This window comes from Euleptes europaea, chromosome 18 (assembly GCF_029931775.1).
Source record: "Euleptes europaea isolate rEulEur1 chromosome 18, rEulEur1.hap1, whole genome shotgun sequence".
Taxonomy (NCBI): domain Eukaryota; kingdom Metazoa; phylum Chordata; class Lepidosauria; order Squamata; family Sphaerodactylidae; genus Euleptes; species Euleptes europaea.
This window is the reverse complement of record NC_079329.1, coordinates 20,163,282-20,186,197: the sequence shown is the minus strand read 5'-3', so window position 1 is coordinate 20,186,197 and position 22,916 is coordinate 20,163,282. Positions and strand designations below refer to the sequence as shown.

The window sequence follows — 22,916 nt, the reverse complement described above, 5'->3', positions numbered from 1 at the left end:
ACCAGGGTCGCCATAAGTCAGCTATGACTTGACGGCATGCATGTGCACACAGACACACAACTCTGTTGAGAACTGCATTGTGCATCTCCGAAACCATTCCTCCAGTAGTCTTTGGATCCATCCTTCTCTCTCACCTGCTGAGGTGAGACTGGACTTACTGTCACAGATGCAGAAGGAGAAAGTAGGCAACGGAACCGATGGAAAAACAGACGATGAAGTGCTAGGGCTGCATCCTCTCCCACTTCCCTGGCACAGACAGGATTTCTGGGATTGCAAGCATGTAACCTTGTGGGAGAAGCCTCACTGTGCAGGAATAGTCTGTTCTCAGTATTTAAAAAAGAGAAAAGCATCATGTCACTCAGCAGAGGACAAAAATGTTATGATTGTGTACTATATTTCTATCCCACGTTCTATCCAAAATCCTGGCCCTTGCAGTGGGTTACAGTCATAAAAAGCTCTAAAATAACCAATGATTACTGTAAAAAATGATTAAAAACAGCAGAACATAACTGAGCAGCAACTAAGCAAAACAAAAAGTGCACAAAATGGCACGGCACAGCTGCAGAGGAGAAAGTGTTGCTGGTATCCCCCACCTTGAGTTACACAAAACGTTCCTCATCGGACCGGTAGGGTGGGGCTGGGGGTCATTCAAAAGCAGAAGGTAAAAAGGAAGTAAAATGCTACCAGTGATGGCATGGACGCTAGCTAATAGGTGTGAAACTTACACAGTGCTCTTTCAAACAGCCCTCCGAATTGCTAGCTTACCAGGACATGTTCCTAGTCACGAGACATTGGGGTTTAATTGCCTGGCAAATGCAATATCCCCAAGCAGGAGTGCTTTCTGGAGAGAACAGGACCAGATCTCATACAACAAGTAAGAATCAACCGTTTCATCCAAAAAGGCCCAACTCCACAGCACAGGGAGAGGTGATGGCATTCCACCATACACACCATACCCCCCCCCCCAAGTTAATGGTGCTCTGAGCCTCCCAGATGTCTCCACCAGGCTCCTAAAAAGCAAAAGGACAGCCACTCCCTTCTGTCTTCAGCTAGAGTCCCTCCACTGAACAGGATGTTTTAAAAGCTGTCAAGCAAAGGCTGGAAGGTCCCAATCCAAGGGTTGGCTTGCCAAGGCACCTTTTGGGGCAAAGAAACCGAGTCCAATGACCGTAACATCCAAGTAAATTTGACCTTTTGACTTTCTTTTTGGAAGTTAACCACGGTGTGCAGGTTTGGTGCCCCTCGTACATCTGCTAATCCCTACCATTCTTAAGAGTCTCTTAAGAATCTCTTTTGCTGGAAAGAAAATAGAGTCCAACAATAATTCCACCTTTCTCACAGCTGCACGACAATAATGTATGCAGATTAAGGCAAAGTCTGCACATTTGCACAAGTCTTTTCTTTTCTTTTTAATTGTGTTTTTTTTTTACAAAATCTGGTTGCTGAACTCTTGTATTTTTCTTAAAACGAAGTCAGTTCCTCCCTCCATGTTGGTTTGCTTTTAATGGCAAAATGGGAACTTGTGACGGGAATCAGTTGGGTGGGTTTGGGAGTCCAATGTTTTTACGGTGGGCACTTGTAAGATCTCTCCAGAGCCACCATATGGACTTTCTGATGCGTGCTGAGGCCGGACCTCTGGCGAAAGCATTTCCCACACTCCATGCAGCGGTACGGCTTCTCCCCGGAGTGGATCCTCTGGTGGATCGTGAGGTGGGAGCTGACACTGAAGGTTTTCCCACACTCGTCGCATTTATAAGGCCTCTCCCCCGTGTGGATTCTCTGGTGCAGGATGAGGGTAGAACTCTGGCTGAACCGTTTCCCACAGATCTGGCACTGGTAAGGCTTCTCTCCTGTGTGGATCCTCTGGTGCTTGGTTAAATGGGAACTCACCGAAAAGCTCTTCCCACAGTCGGTGCACTTGTAGGGTTTCTCCCCTGTGTGGATGCGGCGGTGAAGAACAAGGGTTGAGCTCTGGCTGAACCTTTTCCCGCAGTCGTTGCACGCGTACGGCTTCTCGCCCGTGTGGGTTCTCTTGTGAATGGTGAGGTGGGAGCTCACGGCAAAACTTTTCCCGCAGTCCAAGCATGGGTAGAGCTTATTGCTAGAGCAGTGTGGCCTTTGGGGATGGTTGATGATCTGCTGGGCTTGGCTGAGGCTCTCCTGAGCCCGGTTGAGGCTCTCCTGAGCTTGGTTGAGGCTTTGCTGAGCTTGGCTGAGGCTCTCCCCACACTGGATACACATATTCTGGCTAGGCCCCATGTATACCCTGGGGGGGAGGCCGAGGTTGTCTTTAGGCATGGGGGGAGGGAGAGGTGGCTTGGTCCATCCTTTCCCCGCATCCTCCCCTTGATGCCCAGCTGGGCCCAAGTAAAGGGACCCTTCAGACCGTCCCGGTAACTGCTTTGGCGCCTGCGTGGCCTCGGTGCTTCCAGGTTGAGGATTTGTGGTCATGTTTCCGCTATCTATCAAAGGAAAGAGAGCAAAGCCAGCATAGGGACATGTTTGCTTGATTTTTTAAAAGAGATGTCATCTGATAGTTGAATGGATACTTAACCTGGTTGGTTTGTTGATTTAAGTAGCGCAACCCACCTAACGCTCTTTGGACGGGGTGGGTCAGAAATTGAAAGAAAGCCTGTTCGTTGATGCGCAACTCCAAAAACAGTGTTTCCCTTTGAACGGCTACACTAGGAAAACCAGCCCTGAGGTGTAGTACCAATGGCCATGAGAGGGACCAGGGGACAGTGGCAACTTTTTGACATTTTGTGCATAATTGCAGAGTTCTGTGAGAATTCTGCCAGAGCTATTATACTGGACCACAGCCTCCGAACGTTGTGACCTTTTTGACATGTACAACCGCTGAATACATTGGGACGGGAAATTTGCTCCCCGTCTCTCCAACCTTCTCCACTCCACCTCAAAATAGTACAACCGTAAGGTTTCGGTCTCTGCAAAATTTATAATAAATAGGTGGCCTGATACATTTTGTTGGACAGAGCTCTGCTGGCAAAGGGTGAGAACTTCTAGGATTCACAGGAATGCTTCTTACCCGATCAAGAATTCTGTGGACCCCAAAAGCTCGTACATCCTCAAACTAGCATAAATGGCTGCCGTTATCAGAATGCTGATAATTCTCTGGGATCTCAATACAGCAATAGCTGTCTGAACTACTTTTTGGGAGAGGGAAAAAACAGGAAAAGAAATAAATAAAAAAGAAAAGTCCTTACCTAGCGAGAGCAGGGTCCCGTAATTGTCCTGCACAATGTCCCTGTAGACAGGTCTCTGGCATGGGTCCAGAAGGGCCCACTGAATCTCAGCAAAATACATCAGCCACTTCTGCGGAAAGCCCCTGAAAAAATAAGTGTCCCCTGCTCAAAAATTCAACACCAACCCTGTACGCTGGCTCTTTTTCCTCCTTGCAACGTGGCCCTGCCTTTGCTCACCTGAACTCAAAGGCCTTCGCCCCACAATTCTTCTAACCCCCCCATCTCTGCCCAACAAGGCTTGCTGTGAGCGTTCTCAGTGTGGCGGAAATTCAACAGGTGAAGCTTTTCTCAGCACGATGTGGGGGAGGGAGACAGCTTCGCCCGCTGGGTTTCTGCCCGGAGTGCTGCCTTCAAGAGAGGCACAAGAGTTCTACCGGGAGAAGGATCTTCTCCTTCCCTGGCCATTTATGCACGGGAGGTTTTGCCTTGGCTTTGCCGCTCTATAGATGCGCAGTCATGCTAGGAAAAGTTGAGGGCAGCAGGAAAAGAGGAAGACCCAACAAGAGGGTCAATAAAGGAAGCCACAGCCTTCAATTTGCAAGATCTGAACAAGGCTGTCAAAGATAGGACATTTTGGAGGACTTTCATCCATAGGGTCGCCAGGAGTCGGAAGCGACTTGACGGCACTTCACACACACACACGAATGCACATTTCCCCCATCTGAATTCTCAGAACTCTATACACGAGGGCTTATTTTTGAGTTTTAAGGATTTGGATGGGGGAAACGTGCATCTAGAGAGCGGCAAACCCAAGGCGAAACCTCCCAGGCATAAATGGCCTGAATTCTCCAAACTCGGCATGGGGGCTTATTTTTGAGTTCTGACCACTGGGATGGGGGAAATGTGCATCTAGATCCCTGGTTCCCAACCGGGGGTCCGTGGACCCCCAGGGGTCCGCGAGAACTAAATTAAGGTCCGCGAAACAAAGTCAGAAACCCATAATAAATTAATATTTCCAATTAAAAGTTCCCTATTATAAAAATATATATTCAAATATTATTCTGAGTTTAATGTTTAACTAACAGTTATGATTAAAATTCACAGTGGGAATTTTAAAGGGAGATTGGAAAGAGAAACTGCTGAATTACAGTTGATATTCAAACTAAAGTCAATGCATTTACCTGGGCCGAATAAAGACCTTGCATTCATGGCCCATTACCAATGCTGATTTCTCCACACCCATCTCTCCCCTGGACATCACTGACTCTTCTGCATATCACACCTAATCCCATCAAGCCTGCTATTCACATTTACATACTGTTAACATTTACATACTAATGCTTGTCTGAATTCACTCTCCTCTACTTAAAGCCCGATGGATCCACATTCTAGCTGTATCTGAAGAAGTGAGCTGCGGCTCACGAAAGCTCACACCCTACCAAAAAATATTTTTGTTAGTCTTTAAGGCGCCACTGGACTCTTGCCAGTTCTGATTAAAGTTTTTTTTTCAAATTCTCAGGATTTTTATGTTGAACCTTGGGGTGGGTCCCTGCACCGAACAAAAAAGTCCTAGTGGCCCCTGGTCAAAAAAAGGATGGGAACCACTGATCTAGATCGAGAAACCTCCCAGGCATCAATGGCCACCTTGTGCCTCCCCAGCCCTAGGACACACACACCCCCCCCACACACACACACTCCCTCCATGGAGCAGACGACCCCGGGTTGGAAACCCACAAGGGACCCGGGGGAGGGGAGGGGAAGGACGGGCCTCGGGAAGTTGCCCGGCTGCGCTTCCCCGGACTTTGGCGGACGCCCGGCGCGCCCCGATCCCTGGGATCGCCCTGGGCTCAATCCCTGGGATCTCCAGCAGAGTGACCTGGAGCCAGAGGCGGGGGGGGTGGCGGGGGGGGGGCCGCCCGGGGAGCCGCGCGCGCACTTGCCTCCGAAAGCAACCCCTGCAAGGCTCAGAGCAAGAATGATCGTCGGGGCGGCGGGAGCGCTGCAAACCCCGGACGCCAGGCGGCTGCAAACGCGAGCGGGAGGCGCGGCGTTGCAGGATCTGGGAGGCTGACCTGGGAAGTTCAGCCTCCAAAATCGTCAGCAGCGGGGAAAAGGAGAAGGGGGGAAAAAAAAATATATGCATGCACGGGAACCGACACGGCCTTCTTTCCCTGTCTCTCTTTATTTTGACAATAGCCAGAGCCCTCTAGCGGCATCGCGCTTTGCCTTTTTTTTATTTTTTTGCTTTTTGCCTGCTGCACCAGCGGATGCAATGCCTATAATCTTCATTGCTACACATTGCTACACATCGTGGCTTTATAACGCTAACGTGATTCCCAGTTTCCATGGTGTCTTGCCTCCTAATCGGTGCATCAGGAGGGCAGGCAGCCTGGCGTCACCCGACCCTTGTCAGATTTCAGAAGCCAGGCTGGGTCTGCAACTTGTGCCACCCAGGAAGCCTCTGCAGGGGGAGGCGATGGCAAGCCACTCCTCGCTTGCCTCGAAAGTGAAGGGCCTGTAAACTTCATTTATGGAAAAAACATATATTCTTTCCTATGTAGAAAGGTTCATGAGGTGCTGTGCTCAAAAATAGAGCATGGCATCAGGCAAATGTATTCTGCCCACGCATGGAAACTTTGGGAACGTTGGCATCCATAACTATAAAAGGCCAACGGAACACATTGCCTGGTACAGGCTTTCCCCAGTAGAAAAAAAAACAGTGTCTTACCTTCGCTGTTAGAAATGTGAATCACAAGACCAAGTGCTTGCTTAGAAACAGCTTCTACCAATCTATATGCTATGTTAATTAAAGTAAGGTAGACAACCAATATCTAGTGAGTCAACGTAATTGAAACATCCCTAACCAGAAGTTATAATTGGGGTTGCAATCCTTTGTTCTGTGTGAAAAACTGTCCTGCGCATTTGGGCAGCTTTATCCGGTATGTATATTGGGCCTAATAATTTAGTTGCTTTGAACTATCAACCTCCTACTGTGTTATGTTAATCCAAAATTAATATTATAACACAGGCATTTCAAAAGCCGCTTGCTGTGGTCACCATAAGGCAGTTGCGGCTTGATGGCACTTCATTAGCGCATCACGTATCAATAAATACCACAATATTAAAGCTTACTATCCCCTATATTTTATAATGAACCATATATTTCAAAATTTACAGCAGTTTTAAATTAATTGTTATTGGAAATGTATGCTTTTATACTCAGTCCGCATAACTCACACTTATAAAGATGCTAAGCCCGGGGTATAAGGGTTAGCATCTAGCACAATACCATATTCTGCACATATATATATATATGTGTGTGTGTGTGTGTAATATGGTATTGTGCTAGATGCTAACCCTTAAACCCCGGGCTTAGCATCTTTATAAGTGTGAGTTATGCGGACTGAGTATAAAAGCATACATTTCCAATAACAATTAATTAAAAACTGCTATAAATTTTGAAATATATGGTTCATTATAAAATATAGGGGATAGTAAGCTTTATCATTGTGGTATTTATTGATACGTGACGCGCTAACGAAGTGCCATCAAGCCGCAACTGCCTTATGGTGATCACAGCAAGCGGCTTTCGAGGCAAGCGAGGAGTGGCTTGCCATTGCCTCCCTCTGCAGAGGCTTCCTGGGTGGCACAAGTTACAGACCCAGCCTGGCTTCGGAAATCTGATAGGGTCGGGTTATATATAATGGCAATACCCCATGTATAAGGGGTCAAGTCTTATTCTTTGGTTCCTATTCGCTCCTGCGTGATCACTGAGTTAGCATAAACTGGCATCCACTACAAATCAGGAGCCAGTGAGAGCATCCTTGCAGGCCTGGTACAGCTAGCCTCCCTAATGAAGAGTATAGATTTAGGGGTGTAGGGTGAGAATGTTAAGTTTCGTTTCTCCATTACAGATCACGTAGCCACCTAAACCCATGCCTCAAAACCACACTGATAGGATCTGCTAATCCAAATGTGTCCATTATTAGGTCTTTGTGTCTCTACGCCCTATATTACGTAATTGTAACACCCCTGACCAGAAGTTATAAAGTCGTTGCAATCCTTTGTTCTGCGCATTTGGGGCAGTTCTCACCCGGTGTGTATATTGGGCCTAATAAAGAAACTGCTTTGAACCCTCAACCTCCTACTGTGTTACTGGGTGAAAACGCATGGTCACTTTATCCTCCTTTAATCCCTGTTTCAGCCAGGATTCAGCCAGGATCGAACGCATGCGTTTTGCCTAATGTGCGTTCGATCCTGGCTAAAACAGGGATTAAAGGAGGATAAAGTGACCATGCGTTTTCACCCATTGTCATTGGGAATTAATACAATAATACAGGCATATCACGGATGCCCCGACCGCCCTGGCTGGAGGATTGCGCCGGGGGGTCCCACCCCCAGCTGCCCACAAGGTCCTGTTTTGCACCGCGGAACGGGCGGGCCAGGCAGGTGAAAGGTGAAACCAGGAAAGAAGAGAGAAACCTCTGAATGATGGGCGGGGAGTGCCCAGCAGGAGGGGAGGGTCTGTGGCTCAGTGGCAGAGCCTCTGCATGGCAAGCAGAAGGGCCCAGGTTCAATCCCTGGGATCTCCAGCTCAAGGGGCTAGGCAAGTAGGTGATGGGAAAGACCTCCGCCTGAGACCCTGGAGAGCCCCTGTCAGTCCGGTTCAGTATAAGGCAGCTTCATGTGCTCATGGGTTTTAGGGGAGGTGCTGTGACTCAGTGGTAGAGCCTCTGCATGGCATGCAGAAGGGCGCAGGTTCAATCCCTGGGATCTCCAGCTCAAGGGGCTAGGCAAGTAGGTGATGGGAAAGACCTCCGCCTGAGACCCTGGAGAGCCCCTGCCGGTCTGAATAGACAATACTTACTTGGATGGACCAAGGGTCTGTTTCAGTATAAGGCAGCTTCATGTGCTCATGGGTTTTAGGGGAGGTGCTATGGCTCAGTGGTAGAGCCTCTGCTTGGCATGCAGAAGGTCCCAGGTTCAATCCCCGGCATCTCCAGTTAAAGAGATGAGGCAAGTAGGCGACATGGAAGACCCTGAGACCCTAGAGAGCCACTGCGGGTCTGAGTAGACAGAACTGACTTTGATGGATCAGTAGAAGGCAGTTTCATATGTTCACCAGAGGCTGAAATGCAAAACAGGGCCTTTGTCCTGGTTCTCTACGGCAGCTTAGAGCTCTCTCAGCTCCACCTACCTAACAGGGTGTCTGTTGTGGGGAGGGGAAGGTGATTGTAAGCTGGTTTGATTCTTCCTGAAGTGGTAGAGAAAGTCGGCATATAAAAAACAACTCTTCTTCTTCTAGACCAACACTCTAACCACACCAGACAGGCTTTCTGAGAAATGAGCGTAAAGCCCTCATCTAATACATTTCTAGTGGTCTATGTGAGAAGGAAAAGAGGAAGACCCAACAAGAGATGGACTGACTCAATAAAGGAAGCCAAAGCCTTCAATTTGCAAGATCTGAGCAAGGCTGTCAAAGATAGGACATTTTGGAGGACTTTCATTCATAGGGTCGCCATGAGTCGGAAGCAACTTGAAGGCACTTAACACACACATGTGAGATGTGCCTGCCCATTGCAACTTCCAAATAATCTTGCATGCAAACATAAGAACGTAACATGAGAACAGCCCTGCCAGATCATAGGCCACCTTGTCCAGCATCCTTGTCTAGTGGGCCACCAGTTATTCTAGAGGGCCAACAAGAGGGCACAGGGGCCGAGGCCTTCCCTTGGTGCTTTCTCCAGGCACTGGTATTCAGAGGATTACTGCCTCTGAATGTTGAAGTTCCCTTTCGTCACCATGGCTAATAAACCACCGTAGACCTTTCTTCCATGAACCTCATCCCCCGTTTAAAATCATCTGTGCTTGTGGCCATCACTGCATCCACTGGCAGCAAATTCCCACATTTTAATCACTCGTCAAGTAAAGAATTATTTCCTTTTGTTGGTCTTGACTCTACTGCCCATTAAAATCCTTGGGTGCTCCTGAGTTCTAGTATTTTTAGAGGGGGGGGGAGTTCACTCTCTACCCTGTGCATAAGTTTATAAACCTCTATCTTTTAATTTTATTTTAATGATTTGTATGACAGAGTGTGATGGCCTTTGCCCACACGCAATAAACTTTATCACCACATTATAAACCTCTATCAGCCTTGGCTGTTCATAGGACAGATCGTGTTACAAAAGAGACATCTGAACAAACAAAAAAAAGGTGTTTATTTCATACAGAGCAGAGATAGACACTGTTAGTACAATAGGAAAATAGAGTCAGATACCAAAGGCAATTACCAGGGAAAATAGACGATGGTAAGCCTTTCACAGGAACAGGGACGCGTGCAAAAGGCTGGCTACGCCACTTCTGCAATAGCATTTGTGCCTGTCCTGTTAAGGCATACCCGTTGGCAATAATAATAATAATAAAAACCTATAGAAAATACAAACCAAACAATTCCAGATAAATCCCAACCTATCCCCACCCCCAGACCAATACACAAGCGAAGTAAAGTCAACTTGCCACCTCTCCCGTGGAAGAAAGAGGTTGGCGGGGACAAAACACCAAGCTGAGCCATGGTAAAATCACTATAGCTGAACTAGTCACTGAGCAGGATGGATTGAAGAAACTTCGCTACTCTCAGCACAGAATGAGTAAAAGAGTTTACAAATGCGAACTATCGGTGCAACAGCTTGGATCCTGCCACTCTGCTCAGCTAAAGGTGGAGTCTTCCTCCAGCCGAAGAGGCTCTTCCGACACAGGAAAGCTCCTCGTGATGGAGGAAGGCTCTAGATTTCATTGAGTGGTAAGATCCAGCTCTGCATTATTTCCTCGAGCCAACACTTGAAGAATTAAACGCGCCCCAGGCCAGCTTTAGGGACGATCAAAAGCCTGGATTTTTAGCCTCTTTGACCTTTGCAACTGCAGTTCCTGCTTTGCCAAGATATGTTTCTTTCCAGAAAGGAAGCAAGAAAAGCTCCGTTTGCTGAAGCAAGACGCTGCATCGCTTAGGAGACCAACCATGAAATGGCCTGCCACAGCAAGCACACCCATGATTTAGAGGACTAGTGGTTCTCCCTTGACATTGTATTGGCTTTCCTGCTATAAAATTACAACTGAAAGCTTTTGTTGCAGTGAAGGAATACTGCAGGTGGGCCGTAAGAACATAAGTAGAACCCTACTGAACCGGACCAGTGGTCCATCTAGTCCAGCACCGTTTCACAGTGGCCAACCAGTTGCTTCGGAGGGCCAACTAGCAGGGCACAGAGCCCAAGAGTAATCTAGGCTGGTTATATGACAGGCCAGCCCTGATGTGGATAGCGCATGCTAGCCTGAGCCTGGAAGTGAAGCAGGGTCTGACCTGGGTAGCATTTGGATGGGAGACCACCAAGGGATACCAGGCTCGAGACACGGAGGCAGGCAATGGCAAACCACCTCTGAATGTCTTTTGCCTTGAGAACCCTACAGGGTCGCCTTAAGTCCGCCGTGACACTTGACGGCACTTTTCCACCACGTCTTCTCACTTCCCAACCAACTGCCGGGTGACTTTCCACAGCAGAGGACTCCGTAGTAAAAGGAGTTAGGTGACGCCTAAAGAGTAAAGCAACAGCAGTTACACCGTTTTCTTTCATGTGAAAATGGCTCCTGGAGATGTCTGCCAATTCAGATTCCTAATGTGTAGAGATGAGCTAGCTTTGAAGCGGTTTTCAAAGCTATCAGAGGTCATCCAAATCACTTTCCACATTTCCCCCCATCGTAGTCTTGCGGTAATACTCTGGTGTTGGTGCTGCCATGCTTGTTTTAAACCATATCCTGAGCAACATCTTCAAAGCAGGAGAACCCCTAACATTGAAAGAAAGGTTGTATGTCCACTCGAAGGCACGTTTACAAGAAACCACAGAAGGATGTTGTATGGGGGTGGGGGGGAGATCATCTCAGGGTGACTTCTTGTCACAAGTTATCACAAAAATCTCCCTCCATGTGAATTTACATAAAATAAAATAAAAATTAGACATCAGCTTTTCTCCCATGATCGCATCATCCCTCATATGAGTTGAGTTTTGTTTGGGGCAGAATTGGTGGGAGCAGGTTGCCTTGTTCTCCCCCCCCCTAAAAATTATATATTTTATTTACTGAAGTTTGTTTCTAGTGGATATGCATCTATCCATAACCTACTAAGGAGAAAAAGATGGAAGAAGTGTGTGTTGGTAATCATGCTCGCGTACTAAATACAAATTAAGAAAAACTACCACCCGCGTGCCACTTACAGTGGGGTTGGGTAGGATTTGGGGAGTTCATATTCTGCTTTCAGACACTACTTGAAGCATTATGGGGACTTGATCGGAGGGCATGACTGGAGAGGGAGAAATTATATACTGCCAGCAATTCTATAATATCACTTTTAGAACCTGATGAAATGTTATCAGCTGAATAACGCAACCTCTGAAGACACAAGACTTGCCCGTTTTCGCCTCACAGTTTATGGCACACATCTCTTGTAAGAGCACAATTCGCAGGCAGGGTGAACCTCCATAGTGGATACAACCCAGTGAACGTTAGGCCATTGAAAAATGACTGCATTAAAATCAGAAATCAATGCATTAAACTGATAGTCCTACTGAAACCAATAAGCCTTTGGCGGACCTTTCTCTGGATCACCCCCCCAGTAACACTGGAAGGAAGACCGTATTGCATTAATTTTGAGGCATAGTTCTGTATGTGGTCACAGAATCATGGAGATGGAAGGGACCACCAGGGTCATCTAGTCCAACCACCTAGTCCATATTTCAAAATGGTCCTTGCAAGAGGGGAAATATCTAACAGGAACGTATCTTTGGAACTGCCAATTAAGCACGGCATCAGGGATATTGTTCTTTAGTTTTAGATATCTGCATATCGCCAGCAAAGCCTGCATACCCCCTTTCCTTTTGAGATGACGAAGTCCCAGATATGCTAGTTCTGTACCATTAAAGACTGATGTTGATTCTATTAGACTGCAGCTTTAGACCTGAGCAGACTGCCCCTTTCTACAGTAGTTTGTGCCAGAAAGCTCTTCCCCGCCCAAACATATTTCAAAATGGCAGCCGCTTTGTGACTTCATGATGGCAGACGCAGCACCATTTTGATTTCCTCCACGTGCGTCTGCAACGACGCCGTCAAAACAGCAGGAGTTTTCTACGGTTCTGCGCGCTCCTGACACAGTGGTGGGTCACCTGCTCCTTCTTTTGGGGTTGGCGTGCCCACATTTTGCCAACCAGAAGTAGTTTACTGCTGCCGTTTTTTGGGGGGAACAAGTCAATGCTCTTTGAGATGGTACGTAAGTGTGCAGTCTAGGACACGTCTCTGATTGGTATCAGTAGCTTGGAAAGAAAAATAAACCATAGTTACTGTTCAAAAAGTGGGGGGGGGAGAGTGGCTACATTGGTCTAGAATCGACATGGCAATGAAGGGCTAAAGGCGTTGTAGACTCTGGCTGGATCTCACATAGGGTTGCCAGCTCCGAGTTGGGAAATACCTGGAGATTGGGGGAGGGGTAAAGCCTGAGGAGGGTGGGGGATTTGGGGAAGGAAGGGACTTCAGGTGGGGTATAATGCTGAAGAGTCCACCTTCCAAAGTGGCCATTTTCTCCAAGTGAACTCATCTCTGTGGGCTGGAGATCAGTTGTAATCCTAGAAGATCTCTAGCCACCACCTGGAGGTTAAACAACCACAATAGCACTACTGGCAATAAATACACAATGCTTAATATGCCGTGTGAATGTAATAAGCAAGTCTTATAACAACAAGCGTTCCAACAGTTGTCATAAGTAATGCATGACACAATATACAAAACTATAGTGTCTATAAGTAGAAAGGTTTTTCCAAAAGAAATTCAATCTTTCCAAAATGCAGTATGCCACTCAAGTAAAAAGTTCATAGTAGCCAAGATAATGGCTATCCGGTAAATCTTCCCATTTCGCAGCACCTTCTTCAATAAAGGCAATCCTATGAAAAGTTATTTCATGGAACATGTTCCACACTTAGGTGTCTAATCTCCTGTAGTAAATGGATAGCTAGCTGAGTCTTGTTGTTATAAGACTTGCTTATTACATTCACTTGGCATATTATGCATTGTGTATTTATTGCCAGTAGTGCTATTGTGGTTGTTTAACTATACGTTCGGCACTCGATAATTTGTTTGACTGCTTCACCACTTGGAGGTTGGCAACTCTAATCTCACACCTCTGGAAAATTTCTGCCTCTTGAAAACTCTTTGATATACACTATAAAAGGGTTACAACAGGCTAAGGAGTTTTTAAAAAGAAAGAAAACCCACATCATTAAATACCTTATACTTGACTGAACAGATTTGAAACACTGCCTCTTGCTCCAAGACAAGATGGAGCCCATTCACTATTTTCATTCTTAGGGACACAGCACAATTGTGAGATTCAGGGATAACAAGAGCTATTTTGGGCCTTTGAGCCGTGTGTCTGTAGGCCATGACAGCTCCTTCTCCTCTCTTGCTCCTTTGCTCTCTATTTGCCCGTTTTGTAGCTCCCTTCCTTTCTCCCAACCCGTATCATAGCTCCATCACAGGATGCAATCTCCCTCTTAGGGTATGACTGACAAGGGTACCTGGAAAATACAGGAAAGCATGGTTCTCTTGGATTTTGTTTCCTCTACCTCTGCAGTGTTTCCACCAAAGAGAATACCGGTGGGACCCCTGCTCAGATGGGCAACATAGGGAGGCACCAGCTCATGCCGACCATCTTCCTACTGGTGAGACTGACCACTGAAGAGCAAAGAATTGTCATGTGACTAAGAGTGCTTTCACATATCATGAATAATGCACTTTCAATGCACTTTAATGACTGTTTGCAAGTGGATTTTGCCATTTCACACAGTAAAATCCAGCTGCAAAGTTCATTGAAAGTGCATTATTTGGCATTTGTGAAAGCGACATCAGTCTTAGCACTGCATCCAACCAGCTTTCCCACTCTTGAAATAGGGAGGTGTTGGTCCCCTTTGACCACCGAAAAGGCTATGCTGGGGATCATGGGACCTGCCTGGACAAAACCCATGTGGGACAGATAAAAAGGTAAAGGTAGTCCCCAGTGCAAGCACCGGGTCATTCCTGACCCATGGGGTGACGTCACATCCCGACGTTTACTAGGCAGACTTTGCTTATGGGACAGGGGCTCTGATAAAAAGGAGAATTAGGTGAGATTGAGTGAAAGTCAGCTGGGTAGTCCCCAGTGCAAGCCACTGTGTGTGGCAAGCCACACAAGTGTGGCAAGGTGGTACAAACATTACCAGGGGTATCTTCATTTAGGGAGCTAAAAGTCTGACTTTGGAGAGAATGATTGCTCAGCTATCCTACAATGATTAAAAGACGGAAAAAGCCATGTAGGATCAGGATGAATATCTGAGTATGGCTCTGTCAGTTTTTGAGTCCTGGAAAAGAAATAAAGTCAACAGTCACAGGCTTTACTACAAAGAATACTGCACAGGCAGGATTAGGATTCACAGTCTTAGCACTTCCTCATTGTTCTAGCAAAAAAAATTGGCAGTCTTGGTGTGGTTTTCAATTCATAAGTGACAAACTCATTTTACCGCTGTCTTTTTGCTGGCATGTAAGATCACACAAATAAAGAAAACACATGTTTATACAAGATCATGAAGCAAGTGCAGGTTGACCAGTCATTCTTGGTATTCTTTCCCCCAAAGTTATGATTTTTGTTCTGCAAGCCGAACACGATCACCAAGATCTGGCTGCACAGAAGCTAGGTTCCTCCATTTTGTCCATCCAGGGGAGGGGAAAAATGTACAAGAAAAGACTGGCTGGCCGTATAGCACTGGAGGGTCCCTTTGGGATTAGGTATTTAAGGTTTGTTAAAAAAAAAATAATCTTGTTATTTGGTAAATGGTAAAATTTTAATCAAGTACTTCCTATTCAGTATAACCGATGGGGGATTTGTGGGCCGCGGTCAGTTCTTGGCCATGGTTGCTGTCTCCTTGATTTTACAAGGTTTTTGCTCCTGTTTGGCTGCATTTCCCTGATTCCAAGAAGCCCAAATCGCAACCTGTATCATACCCAAGCATGGCCGGTGCTGCAGCCAAGCATATGATTCAGTCGGCGGCATGGCTGCTGACCCACATAGGAACCTGACGCAAGATCAGTCTCATTCCCTAACACATCTGGAAGCAGATCAAATTAGTTGTGCCCACGAGTATTGGGGCAGCTGGCACAGATCCTTGTGGCAAAATCGTAGAAGCAAGCTAAGCAAGACACCATTGCCTTGGGGCATGTGTGACAAAAACATTTTGGGGACTCCAGTGGTCTCTCGCTGCTGTTATCCCAATGCAATGCACGACAGGCAGATGTCCCCAGTGATAGCTTTTGTCCGTTTACATCAAAGACTCCCCCACTTGTCTCCATCCTTTTTCTCGGCACAGGAAATCAAGCCACGGAGCCAGCAGTTTGTTTTGAGACAGATGACCATCAATTTATCCACCTCATCCCCATTTCAAAATACAGAAAAGACTATCTTTAAAATACTTTTCAAAAAAAAAAAAAAACAATCAACTAAACTGGAGTCTAATTCTGCTCTTCCTAAACAACATTGGAGTAATGCTGTAGAGCTTTATCAGCATAACTACAAAAGCCACGAACAAAAGAAAGCAAGATAGGATTCATTGGAGAAGTTTGAGATATGAAACACACCATGTGCCATCCGAAACCTTGTGTGCCTCAGCAGGATTGGCTGGAAATTTCTGTTCAGCATCATGCAGCGGCTGACCTGGAGAAAAGTCACTGTCTCCGTCTCAGTTTCCCCTCCTGTAAAGTGGTCCGTATGCCGCAGGGCTGCTGTCGAGGCTAAAGATCGGATAGCAGGCGTGTAAAGCGAATTATGCCCTGGAAGCACCAGGTGAGAGAGTGAACTAGTTCTTGATCTAGTTATAGGCCTTCCTGCTAAAATACTCAGGGGCACACAAAACACTCCTATGTTCCAGTACTGTCCTTAGACACTGTAGGCAGGTAAGTGTGATTAACAGTATTTACTTAGTCACAAGGGCTGAAGGTGAAACTCAAGGGTAAGACTGGAGGGGGGGGCGAGAAAACGAAAAGTTATTCTAAACTCATTCCAAGTCAGTCACCCAAAAAATGTCATTTTCCTCCACAGACCATGTTAACATAACTACGTATCCTCGACAATTTCCAGTATCTTTCGCAGGCTCGGAGTTCATTTCCCACGTTTTTTATTTTTGATAGATGTGGCATTCTTTTTGTTTTGTTATTTTACTGACAACCTGGAATTAAGAAGCGGCCTTCATTTGAGGCACTGGAGGAAAAAAGGGAGGGGGAATGTGGGGTCAAGCTGATTTGATACCCGTCCTTCCTTTGTGAACAGTTTGTCAAGTCCGATATCTAGAACAATCTTCTCTGGGAGAAGTTCACATCGTTCTCGGCTCTCGGAAGACCCACATAAACGCTGTTGAATCTGTTATGCTCCGCTCCATCTCAAATTACAGCAGCTGAAGACTTGGGTGTTTTGGAACAGAGAAAACAGGTGGGGAAAAGACCCATTATCAAGACCAAAGTCCATCCAAGACCTCAAGATTGGCCATTTCTACATCCAGGTTTGGGTGGATCTAGGAGCAGTGCCAGCCAGCTACACCTTGTGGGTCCTCTGGTGCCGTACAAGGTGGGAGGCAGCCCCAAACCCTTTCCCGCAGCTGGCGCACTTGAAGGGCTTCTCGCCTGAATGAGTGGCCCGGTGGCGCTCGAGGTGGGCGTTGCGTGTGAACCCCTTCCCGCAGTGGTCACAGGAAAAGGGTTTATCCCCGCTGTGGATGCCCTGGTGACGCTGGAGGTGAGCGCTGCGGGTGAAACGCTTGCCGCAGCGGGCGCAGCGGAATGGCCGCTCTCCCGTGTGCGTGCCCTGGTGGCGGGTGACGTGGGCGCTGCGGGTGAAGGCCTTGCCGCAGACCCCACACTCATAGGGGCGCTCGCCGGTGTGCGTGCTGTGGTGGCGGGTCAGGTGGGAGTTGCGCCCAAAGGCCTTCCCGCAATAGGTGCACTTGTAGGGCCTCTCTCCCGAATGGGTCTCCTGGTGCCGGGCCAGGTGGGCGCTGCGGGCAAAGGACTTCCCGCAATAGTTGCAGTTGTACGGGCGGTCTTCCTCCGGCACCTGCTGCCCGAGGCGTTTCCCACCTAAGGGGTGCTGAAGGCCAGAGTGGGTCGCCAGGTGCCGCGTCAGGTGTGAGCTGCGCCGGAAACCTTTCCCACAGTATGGGCAGGTGTGGGACTTCTCTCCCATGGCTGCCGTTCCTCAGAACGCTATTTTGATGGGAAAGGGAGCCCTTGCGTTGATGCGCCTCTCCTCAGCCTCGCGGTCTGGTCCAGGAGACTTCTTGTCAGCGTTTACCTGCCCCAAATGCTTCTCCTGCTGGGCAATCCTGTAGCCACTTCTCCAGGGTCAGATGTCTGGTTTGAGCTCCGAGCCTTGCTTCCTTCGAAACCTTCTCTCGAAAACTTTTGTACCAGTCTCTGGATCCTCAGTACTTCCTTTACTCCCACCAGCTACTAAGGGGGGAAAAAGAGAGGAAAAAAGAAAGAACGTAAGATATGTGGGTAAAGTTATTTTATATTTCGTTTACTTCATTTATACAACAGGTTGAGTATCTCTTATCTGGACTGCTTGGGACCAGAGGTGGTCAGTATTTTGGATCTTTCCACATTTTGGAATATTGTGGAATTTTTGCATATACATCTTGGGGATGCAAGCCAAGTCTAAACATGAAATTCATTTATTGTTTGTATATGTCTTATATATACTTTATACATATAGCCTGAAAGTAATTTTAAACAATATTTTTAATAATTTTGTGTACATTGAACTTTATTGAGGGCCTGTGAATAATGACTGCATGCCGGCTCAAAACGTCTGGTTTTCGGATCAGTCCGGATATCGGATGCCCGGATAAGGGACACTTAACCTATACATCTTTCTCCCCAATGGGGAGCCAAATGGGCTCACAGCATTCTCCTCTCCTCCATTTTATCATTGCAAACAGCTCTGTGAGGTAGGTTAGGCTGACCGGGACTCATTCACCCAGCAAGCTTCCATGGCAGAGTGGGGAATTTGAACCCAGGTCTCTCAAATCCTAGACAGACACTCTAACCACGACACCACACTGGCTCTTGGGGTGCACGTTCCAATATTTACAGATGAGAATCTTTCCAAGTACCACCTTGAAGTCAATGTGCAGGATACGAACCAAACCAACACACCCTAACTCAGATACTTTAGGTAAGCGGAGTGGACGACATCTGGGGTCAGACTTGTGTGAATGATGGGTGGGAGGGCTCTTTGCAAGCATTGGCAAGATTTTGCTGGTATATTGAGACTTGGATCGTATGAATGAGTTCCACCAGCACATAAACACATGAAGCTGCCTTATACTGAATCAGACCCTTGGTCCATCCAAGTCAGTATTGTCTACTCAGACCGGATGTGGCTCTCCAGGGTCTCGGGCAGGGGTCTTGCACATCACCTACCTGCCTAGTCCCTTTAACTGGAGATGCCAGGGATTGAACCTGGGACCTTCTGCATGCCAAGCAGATGCTCTACCACTGAGCCACAGTCCAGCTTTTGCTGCAGAGGGCCCATCCTCTTCCAGTAGCACTTCGGTTTGCACAAGGGCTCAATGAACACCATTGATCTTGTGTAAACATGAGAGCTAGTGGTAGTAGTAGTAGAGGAAATGTCCTCCGTGGCAAAGGCTGTCAAGCACTTAAGAGTTCGTTCATAGGATCCAGACCTGCACCTTGAGCTGAGTATTTTTGACAAAAGGACACTATTGATGTATTTTCCTTTTATTAGATTTACACCCCGCCCTTTCCCGACTACAGTCGGGCTCAGGGCGGCTACCAACAGAAAACAATTCAGTATAAATACACATTATAAAATTTAAAAACCTTACACATGTTAAAATTCACAAAGGAGCTCCAATTCAAAAAGGCACCCTAACAGGAACTGATGTCAAATTAGCAGTCAACTCAGTTATGACTCTTTCACATTTTGATTGCTCATAAAAGAAGGAAACCTTCCTCAGGTGGACCGGTATTGATTTAGGACATGTTGCCAGCATCATTAAATTTACATTTTGATGTGAATTAAGAAAAGGGAGGCAATTGACAAATGTCTTTCTAAAGCAACTCACTCTTTTCTCTTATACATAGGGATAATATATTATTCATTTCATCGCCCTATTAATAAGGAATCAGCGGCAATTTCCTACCCCCCCCCCCACTTTCCTCTTGTTCATTTCCAATCTGGAAAAACAATTTTTGTCTTTTAAATCAGCAAAGACACAGAGATCAATTACTGATAAAAATTGAGGGGGGTGGGGTTGCTCCCGTAGCAGGAAAACGTTGACAATTTATTTATTTAGATATTTTATACCCCATTTTTTTCTCTAGGATGGTGTTGTGGTTAAGAGCGGTGGAGTCTGATCTGGAGAACCGGGTTTGATTCTCCACTGCTCCACATGAGTGGCGGAGGCTAATCTGGTGAACCAGGTTGGTTTCCCCACTCCTAAACATGAAGCCAGCTGGGTGACCTTGGGCTAGTCACACACTCTCAGCCTCACCTACCTCACAGGGTGTCTGTTGTGGGGAGGGGAAGGGAAAGTGATTGTAAGCCGGTTTGGTTCTTCCTTAAGTGGTAAAGAAAGTCGGCACAGAAAACCCAACTCTTCTTCTTCCAGTGGGTACCCAAAGCAGCTTACATAATTATTTTCCTCTCTTTCACTTCATCCTCACAACCATAGGGCAGAGTCAACATGTGCTAAGTCTCTCTTATTTAAGAGATAGACATGGTGTCTTCTGTCTCTGATCGCTATCTCCATAGTGATACACAGAAAAAAAAGTACATGCATGGAGACAATTTAATTCCCACTTTAGTGCGGGGACTGTTAAAAGGAGGAAAGAGTAATCTAATCTAGACAAGACAAGAGACCTGCAAGAATGACGCCTTGAAGTTATCTAATCTAGACAAGACAGAGACCCGCCGTCTTTGTCTTCTCCTCCCATCCCTATGCTTGCAACAGCCACTCGATTTCTGGTCTCTTTTTTCTTTTCTTGATATCCACTTTAAAAGCCCCCTGCTCAGCACAGAATGTCCTGAATCAACCTAACCTTTACAACGTACTCCTGAAGCAGCCTTCTGCCAAGTCAAATTGTCGGTCCATTAAAGTCAGGATGGTCTACTCAGACTGGCATTGGTTCGCTCCAAGGTATTAGGCAGAGAAAGGTCCTTCGCGTCTCATACTGCCTGATCCTCTGAACTAACCTGGAGCCTTTGGCAAGCCAGCCAGATCCTCTGCCACTGAGCCACAACCTCTCCAGAACCAACGGGTTGAAATTAAATCAAAAGTTTCCATCTAGACATTAGGAAGAATTTTCTAACAATTAGAACAGTTCCTCAGTGGAACAGGCTTCCTCGGGAGGTAGTGAGCTTTCCTTCCCTAGAGGTTTTTAAGCACAGGGTAGATGGCCATCTGTCAGCAATGCTGATTCTATGACCTTAGGCGGATGATGAGAGGGAGGGCACCTTGGCTATCTTCTGGGCATGGAGTAGGGGTCGCTGGGTGTGTGTGTGGGGGGAGGTAGTTGTGAATTTCCTGCGTTGTGCAGGGGGTTGGACTAGATGACCCTGGTGGTCCCTTCCAACTCTAGGAGTCTATGCCTCCCCCAACACCACTCCATCTAATGTCAACCTCTTCCCTTCTCTCCATCTAATCGCAAACACTCTAGACCAGGGATCCCCAACGTGTTGCCTGTGGGTGCCATGGCGCCTGCTTGACACCTTCTCTGGCACCCACCAAGTGTTTTTAGGAAGCAAGTGGGGCCAGGTAGGGCTTTTGCCCAGCAAGGTTTCTGATTGGCAGTGCAGATTTTTTTAAAACGTTGCTTTGGCGGCGACTGTCACCACAGCACAAGGATCTACACTGTGTTACTGGAGTTATTTTGTGGCTGGATCCACCTCCGGCAGTAGCCATTTTGTGGCAGCCATTTTGGTGCTGCGCCCACCATGCTATTTCGGATTTCCGAATGTGCCCGCAGGCTCAAAAAGGTTGGGGACCCCTGGTCCAGGCAGAGACGAAGTCTCTCTGTTCTGTACAGCACTTAGTACGTCCGTAACTAGGCAAGCCTTTATTTTGGATTCTTTATACAGTAGCATCAGCGGGCAAGGTGAGTATCCTCTGTCAGTTCTCTGGAGAGGCAAAAAGTACGTTATCTAAAACAATAAATACTAAAAATGGACAGGTCCCTGCCACAAGGAGCATACAAGCCAATTTCAATCTCAAATGGTTAGGGTTGCCAGCTCCGAGTTGGGAAATACCTGGAGATGGTGGTGGAGCCAAAGGAGGGTGGGGTTTGGGGGAGGGGAGGGACACTGGTGTATAATGCCATAGAGTCCACCTTCCAAAGTGGCCATTTTCTCCAGGTGATCTGATCTCTGTCACCTGGAGATCAGTTGCAGTAACAGATCCCTAGCCACCACCTGGAGGTTAGAAAAACTCTAGTACCAGGCTCACCAAACAAAATAAATAATTACACAAGCAAACTATGCAAACATGTATTGTGAACGTAAACATCTACAAACAAGTGCAAACATCAAAGAGAATATATACAAATGAATCCACAAGGGAGAATTGGAAAGTCTCTTTCAAGGTAGGTCTCTATCAGAGTAAGTGAAAGTCTTATCTCAAGGTAGTTTCTTCAGATAATAACCCCAAGTGGAACAAAGGGGAGAAGGTCCACAGTAACGCCGTCCGGATGTTCACGAGCGTTTTCACTGCGTAATTGCAGCTTCATCAGCTAATATCTTCTTAATATATATCATTTATCTTAGTAGATGCAATAATAGCAGTTTAATACAAGTATTCAGTCTAAATGTGCATTTAGACTGAATACTTGTATTAAACTGCTATTATTGCATCTACTAAGATAAATGATATATATTAAGAAGATATTAGCTGATGAAGCTGCAATTACGCAGTGAAAACGCTCGTGAACATCCGGACGGCGTTACTGTGGACCTTCTCCCCTTTGTTCCACTTGGGGTTATTATCTGAAGAAACTACCTTGAGATAAGACTTTCACTTACTCTGATAGAGACCTACCTTGAAAGAGACTTCCCAATTCTCCCTTGTGGATTCACTTGTATATATTCTCTTTGATGTTTGCACTTGTTTGTAGATGTTTACGTTCACAATACATGTTTGCATAGTTTGCTTGTGTAATTATTTATTTTGGTTGGTGAGCCTGGTACTAGAGTTTTCCTAACTATCCTGTTAGTACTAGTGCATATTTGCCTTATATTATATATACCACCTGGAGGTTGGCAACCCTACAAATGGCCCCCACCAACCGTAAGAACAAAATGAGTCATACAACATCACAGAGGATACATTCGCACATGGCTGGAGATTGCGCCACTGCTGCAGGCTAGGTTTAATTCACTGTATTTTCCTGTGTGGACAAGGCAATCCGGATTAATGATTTGCTACCGTACAAAAATAGCGCAGCAGTCCACAAAGTGCTGGTATAGCCAGCTATCGCTTCGTTATGCATAAGGATAAAGCTGCCGTCTGAAATAAAATAACTCACAATAGTTTTTTTAAAAACACGCCTCCCAACTGGAGCCACGCTTAACTGCCCAAATGG

General features: G+C 46.5%; 2 protein-coding genes across 2 annotated transcripts; both read right to left on the bottom strand.

Moving 5' to 3' along the window:
* Positions 1-1,554: 1,554 nt before the first annotated feature.
* Positions 1,555-2,366, bottom strand: LOC130490989 (gastrula zinc finger protein XlCGF49.1-like). Its single transcript, XM_056864814.1, has one exon. It carries the CDS (start codon positions 2,296-2,298, stop codon positions 1,564-1,566), a length of 735 nt encoding a protein of 244 aa, XP_056720792.1. The 5' UTR covers positions 2,299-2,366; the 3' UTR covers positions 1,555-1,563.
* A 14,404-nt stretch (positions 2,367-16,770) lies between these two features.
* LOC130490042 (zinc finger and SCAN domain-containing protein 2-like) lies at positions 16,771-17,512 on the bottom strand. The gene has a single exon (XM_056863839.1). It carries the CDS (start codon positions 17,497-17,499, stop codon positions 16,852-16,854), a length of 648 nt encoding a protein of 215 aa, XP_056719817.1. The 5' UTR covers positions 17,500-17,512; the 3' UTR covers positions 16,771-16,851.
* Positions 17,513-22,916: the final 5,404 nt, after the last annotated feature.

What these genes read in the sequence shown, in the direction of transcription:
- LOC130490989 (XM_056864814.1), bottom strand. Translation starts at nt 2,298, where the DNA reads ATGCCTAAAGACAACCTCGGCCTCCCCCCCAGGGTATACATGGGGCCT.
- LOC130490042 (XM_056863839.1), bottom strand. Translation starts at nt 17,499, where the DNA reads ATGGGAGAGAAGTCCCACACCTGCCCATACTGTGGGAAAGGTTTCCGG.